The 6,438-nt window shown below is 47.7% G+C and overlaps 1 protein-coding gene across 1 annotated transcript in view; it reads right to left on the bottom strand.

Annotated features, from left to right (window-relative positions):
* Positions 1-4,950: 4,950 nt before the first annotated feature.
* Positions 4,951-6,438, bottom strand: part of ATIC (5-aminoimidazole-4-carboxamide ribonucleotide formyltransferase/IMP cyclohydrolase) — a gene marked incomplete at its 5' end in the record, with an annotated part of 22,069 nt that continues 20,581 nt past the window's right edge. Inside the window, 2 exons of the mRNA XM_010018471.1 lie at positions 4,951-5,293; positions 5,751-5,906. Coding sequence (XP_010016773.1) covers positions 5,174-5,293; positions 5,751-5,906 — 276 coding nt within the window. The remainder of the gene's footprint in view (positions 5,294-5,750; positions 5,907-6,438) is intronic.

Genomic DNA, 6,438 nt, shown 5'->3' with positions numbered 1-6,438 from the left:
TGGAGATGCTAAATCACAGATTACGGGGGGATCAGAAGATTAAGGGGAAGGGGAGGGTGTAGAAATTCAAGGTTCCCGTGCTATGCAAAGAACATTTGAGTACATCACTGAAGTTTAGAGATAGGAAAGTCCACCAAACACTTCTGCTTTCACATAAGCGTGCAGCCAGCAATAAGATAGGAACAGCAAATCCAATCACTGTGATATTTAAAATATGCACAGTCCTAATTCTTTCTCCATGATCCTAGTATTTTTCTAGCTGTATCTTTGTATCTCATACTGTTATTTATCAGTTTTGTTCCCCTGACCTTCAAGTGTTTTTATATGGGAATGAAATGTATTAAAGACACTTAGTATGCAGTTGACAAAGAGGAATTTGGTGTAATTATGATCAGCGATTATTTTTATACTGTAAGTGCCAAAGCTTTACTACTGTGGAAAAGAATAAAAAACAACTCTTTTAATAAAAAGATTTACAAACCAGGCATGCAGTTTAAGCGATTCTCTTTGCTACCATGGAATCTAGGATGAAGATTATTATTCTGAGTTGGAGTAACATTGCCTTGAAACAAGATGGAACAAACATCTCAATGAAGCGTGGAGTAAACCTCAAGAGAATACTTATAGAGCAGTTTGCTAATTACAGACTTCCAGCTGCACCCCCTGCCCCAGTAGAGCCACTGTATGTATGTATGTATGTATGCCACGCTGCTGGAGGCAGGGGCTTGCTTGCTTTGTGGGAATAGGTGAGGAAGGGAAAAGGGAAAGGAAGCATCCCCTGCTTTGAACATGAACAGAGGTAGCGATGGTCCTCAGTCCAGCCAGACACTTAACTATCTAGACTCAAATATGCTTTCAGCGAGATTGAGTTGCCAAAATGAGCGAGGCCATCCACACCTGTGAAGTCAGATGTGTTCGAAGACTCACTGTCCATGGGCCCAGTGACTTCCCTCCCAAGTCCAAATTGATCCTGGGTCTCTGAGACCCTGCTCCATGCCTTGTCCCAGGGGGAGGCCACAGTTCACCCCTCTCTGCAATGGAGCATCTCTTCCCTGTGCCCACCTAAAGGGTTTACAGAGGGGCCATCATACCCTTCCTTCAACTCTCAGCTATTCCATCTCCATTCGCACCCCAAGGAATTCAAATGCCCAAATTCAGAACTGAAGCTGTTGGAGTGGTGAGCGTGCCCTTGGGCACTGCTGCCACAGCAGCCTGCAACTCCTTCATCCTGCCCTTACCTCTGCAGAAAACAAGAGGGGAACAGAGAGCACCCTGCTCTGTGCTGGCTTTCAAGTCTGCTGTGCTGCTACCTCGTTGCATGGGGAGGGGGGTAAATGAAATTCTCCTCAAAAGCTTTTCTTAAACCAAAGCCAGTCTTGATTTTAATGAACAAAGTTTGCCATAAGTCCCTTGAGCTTGTGCTGCCAGTGCTGCAAAACCTGTACAGCATCTGCAAGGACAGAACAGGAAAGGTTCTGTTGTGATCCCTCAGGCCACATCCCTCTCTCAGCTACAGAAATACTGTATTGCTCAAGTCAATGGATTTCTCTGGGTTGAATAAAGCATAGCATGAAAATAGAATTTGGCTTCTTAACACACATGGCAGATATTTTCAGAGGTTGCTATCTATAGAGCAACCAAAACGTTTGCAAACAGTGAATGCAGCAGCAATCAGTTCTGTCCCACCAGTGTTCAAGAGCCAAATGGGTATTAAAAATGCATGAGAACTAAAACTGGCATTGACTGACACACAGAATACTTTCCTTTTAAACCACATTTCTATACACACAGTCCACCTCCTGTCCTCACCCTCATGTCACATCAATTGTAAAAGCAGCACCTCCCTCCCTGCAGTGAGCATTACGAGATAAAAGGATTTAAACACTGCATTTGCCTCAGGTCCCTGTAGAGGTTTGTCTGGGCCTTAAATTGTGAGGTTTTACACCTCTGAGAACGTCTGTTTAACATGTACCAGTGTTCAAGGCCAGGTTGGATGGTGCCTGGAGCAACCTGCTCTAGTGGAAGGTGTCCCAGCCCAGGGCAGGGGGTTGGAACTGGATGAGCTTTAAGATCCCACTCAACCCAAAACTATTCTAGGATTTGAAACCCACCAGCAGAGCCCAGCACAGAGGCAGCAGAAAGGTGAGATCCAAGGTACCAACCACACCCCTTCCCTTTTAGAAACAACCAAAAGAAACTTCAAAGCTTTTGAAGGTTTCCATGCTTCACCCAGGATGTAGCTCATAAAGTGACAGCAGAACAGCAGCTGGGCCTTACAACACCATTTACATCCATGGTTCCCTTGAGCACTCAGAGCAACTGATGTTGTCCAGCCCAAGCTACCTTCAAAGCTGGGGCAGCTGCCCCTGTTAGCAGGTAACTTTCAGATGTCCTGGGCTCCCAACCCAGGTGCTCACAGCTACCCCAAGCCCAGGGGCATTTGAACCCTTGACTGTTCTTTTCCAGCAGAGGAGGCGCATCCCCACATGGTTTGTACTCTCAGTTAACTCAGATCTTCAGTCAGAGCACAGAAGCACGCAGAGTCGGGACTCTGCACTGCAGGGAAGAGGCCCTTGGTGGCTGAAGGGGAAGAAAAAAGGAAAGAAGATATCTGGTACTAACTGAAAAGGTGGAGAGTGGCTCTTCCTGCTCTCCCTTTGCTTCCCCCCTTTGGGAGCTATTGCTCTGCCAGCACGGGTCCTGCCAGGATTACGGCACCACGCAGCGACAGTGCAAACCAGAGCCTGTCAGCAGCCAGCTCTTCAAAAAACTTCAACCAAAGGAGCAGAACTATCCCCCCCTTGAGAAGAGACATGCCCTTTCCTATGGGAAACAGATATTAAGCAGAGCTGCCTTTAATCATTGCAGATATCAAAGGGAAAAGTCATTCGTTTAACTAGCAGAAGCCCAATATACCTCATGAGGAGCCCTCCTGGACCAGCACTGCCTGTTCTTACAAAGAGCTGTGCTAGGGGAAGGCTCACAGCTCTTCAGCCCAGTTGTCAGCAGGGACTGGATCCCCTGTTCAGGGCATCTCTCAGCAACTCGGAAACAGCAGCTCCTGCCCTGACCTCACAGAACAGCAGCTGGAGCCCTTGCTTCCAGACCTGCATCCTAGGTTTGCTAGCATCTTCTGCAGAGAGCTCACCTGGAAGATTAGTATCCATTCACTTCCATTAAACAGTGCACCAAGGACAGCAAACAAAGGGTAAATGATAAGCAGGAATACAGAATTTGCCAGGTGCTTATTACGAGTCTCTATTTTAGCCAACATTTTATGAGATGCAGCTAAAGAACGAGCTAACATCTTCTGAGAGAATCTCACAGCACCTATGTACCAGCTAGAGTCAGAACAGCATGATAGAAAAGACATAAGGAATAGAAGAACAGTGGAAAAAAAGAGTTCAAAACCCCAACTTTTGAAGTTAGAAACTACTAAAACCAGGGAAGACTCCAAACACTGACAACCCATGGGAAGCAACAGCACAGAAAGCACTCAGGGCCAGGGGTTGGGGTAGCACAGCCGACATGTGAGCCATAAGCAATGGACTGTTTCTGTTCTTGACTTCTTGACTGCTTTCTTCATCTGTGCCTGAGAAGTAGAATCCTCTTTACCCTGTTCTGCCTAATCCAAGGATTGGAAATAATCCACTGTAGAGACCAGGAAAGAGAGGATATGCTCCCTCCAGCCAGAGCAAGGGCAGTGCTGGGCACACTGAATGCCTGGGCAGTGCCCAGTGTCTCAGACACAAGGAGGGCAAGAGGAGCACACATACATACAGCAGATGGAAAGACAGTATTAAAGGAAAACCAGCATGTGGATTATGATCATAGACTCAATAGAATGGTTTGGGTTGTAAATTACCTTAAAGCTCATCCCGTTCCAATCGCCCTGCCTCACAGGCAGGGACACCTTCCACTAGAGCAGGTTGCTCCAAGCCCCTGTGTCCAACCTGGCCTTGAACACTGCCAGGGATGGGGCAGCCACAGCTTCCCTGAGCACCCTGTGCCAGGTTGTCCTGGTATCTTAAGTGCCTCATATCCCCCAGGAAGTATCTTTGCTTTGCTCAGTTCAACCAGTCTGGATCAAGCAGGCTGGCAGGGAGAATTAAATACATGCCCACAGTCACAGCAAGTCAACAGCAGAGCCGGGAACACAACCTGAACTTCCTCTCTTCCCAGTCTGTCTCCTACCTATGCACCCCTGCAGCTGCCTGAGCAAAGGGAACAGGCAGACTTCCTGCTCTGTCCCAGCTGGGATCCAAGGCATGACATGAGTGTTTATTGCAAAACTGGACTGCTCCATGCCAAAACTGAACAGATTTTACAGAACAGAACCCAAAACCATCCCTTTGAAATGGTCACGGCGACTGCCAGCAAGAAACGTGTCTGGGCTTGACGTGATTCATCTCCCTGTGCTCCAGATTTTCACTTTGTTTTTCTAATCAGAGTTCAAATCTGCTCAATGCAAATTGTGCACAATGGAGAAGGGAAGTGGCTTCAGGCAAGATGCTTCCCAGATGCCTGCTTGTGAACTCTGAGCTGAACTCTCTGGAATGAGAACAAGCATGTCAAGCTCCTGGCAGGAATGAGCCTTTCACCTTGGAGAACGCAACCTGACTCTGCCTCTCAGCCCCAAAGCACTGGCTAGGGCAGGATTCAGAGTGCCTGGCACAAAGGACCTGCTCCCCTCTTCTCTCAGGGGAAAGGGATAATGGATTAGAAGCACCTGGAGAAAACTATCTGCTGACTCCCTCCAAAAAGCAGCTCAGTTCAGTTTACAACACAGATTCTTATCAGTTCATTAAGAAGTTGGGCATGAGCCAGGCTTTCATACCATTCCATAGGCCCTCTAATGAAGCAGTAAAGTCTGCACCATAAAATGTACCTCAAAGATAAACTTGTTTCCCCTAGGACATGGTATTTGGATGACACAAGAGTACACATAGCTAAGAACCGTATGTTTATTTGCAAAACAGACTTATTTTCTACGTTGGAGGCCAACTTCTTGTGCCTTCACTCTCTGCTAACACAAGGAAAGACTCATTTACAGATCCTACAAACACTTGCTAAGCACAGACTGCAGGTGCCTCCTAATTAAACTGGTGATATTCCAGCCACCGCTGCTGGTGAAACTGTGACCAAAGAGGGCCCACAACAGATCACAGCAAACTCAGTGATGAAACAGCCGGAGGTTGGTGTGAATCAGAGTTATCCCCAGCTCGTTGCAAGCTTCGATCACAACCTCGTCCGCAGCCGAGCCGGATGGGGCAGCGATGAACTGTACTCCGCTCTGAACAAACACAGACAGAAGTGGAAGGATTAGAGCATGGAAAACCAAACCCCTCCTGAAAAGGAGCTGGCAGCCCCAGTCCTTCATCCGCATCCCTAGATGCTAATCATTAAACAAACAAAAGCTTCCATTGCCCAAAGCCATTCACAGGGGAGTTCCCTGTGTGAGCAGTCAGTTCTCTCCACAGCTCAGAAGAATAAAATGGTTCCTCTGGAAGCAATAGGCCTTGTCTTGTTATTCTTGCGTGGTTTAATCAACTTTAATCCTCTGTTCATCCCAAATCAACAAACTGAGCAATGACTGGCTAATTACTATCCACACGAGACCAGTAACCAGGAGAAGCATCCTTCCCAGGATGCACTACTCCAGCTAACAGTGCAGAGCAGACATTCCTCAGCAGTCCACACAAAACGGAAAGCCCAGGCAATTCCTTGGAGTCACCCTGCCACCACCTTACCCGCTTAGCTCTGTCGACGTTATCCCTGAAGGGGAAGAAGGCATCGGAGCTGAGGGAGACAGCACTCAGCTTGGCAATCCACTGCTTCTTCTCCACTTCTGTTAACTGTGCGGGCACCTCCTCAAACAGTGCCTGCCATTTCACCAGGTCTTCATCCTGAGAGAGCAAAAAGCCAGCTCAGCACCAAACCATGGGGCTCCCAGCAGTCCCCTGCCAGGAAAGGGCACATAAGGATGAGTGGTGGCATCCCTCTGACACCCTGCTCAGCTGGGCTTTCTGGTCACACAGCTCTACTGCTGGGAACTTCACACCAAGGGGTTTAAAATCCCAAGTAGTGGTGGAGACATGTTACTACCATCAGCTCTTTTTGCATCCTTTAAACTCCTTTCCTTCCCGCTCCTCATCCCAGGGCTTGAGGGATTCTTCCCCCCCTCCACCCTTTAACTCCAAGGTTCTCTGCTTGACCTGCCTGCAGAGTGCTCTGTGTAAATGCCACAAATGGGATCTGGTAGATGACTTAACACATGACAAACAGCAGCCTGGTTTATGATTCACCTTCGGCACAGCTGTTCTTAACCCCTTATTGATGAATCACCAGGTGCCCAATCCAGCTCTTGGCTTTCAATACTTAAAAAGGACATACTATTTTCTTGCCTCACTATTGCTTGTAACAGGGAGGTCAGAGGGA

Source organism: Nestor notabilis, unplaced genomic scaffold (assembly GCF_000696875.1).
Source record: "Nestor notabilis isolate BGI_N333 unplaced genomic scaffold, ASM69687v1 scaffold3067, whole genome shotgun sequence".
Lineage (NCBI taxonomy): Eukaryota > Metazoa > Chordata > Aves > Psittaciformes > Psittacidae > Nestor > Nestor notabilis.
This window is presented reverse-complemented; position numbering and strand designations above follow the sequence as displayed.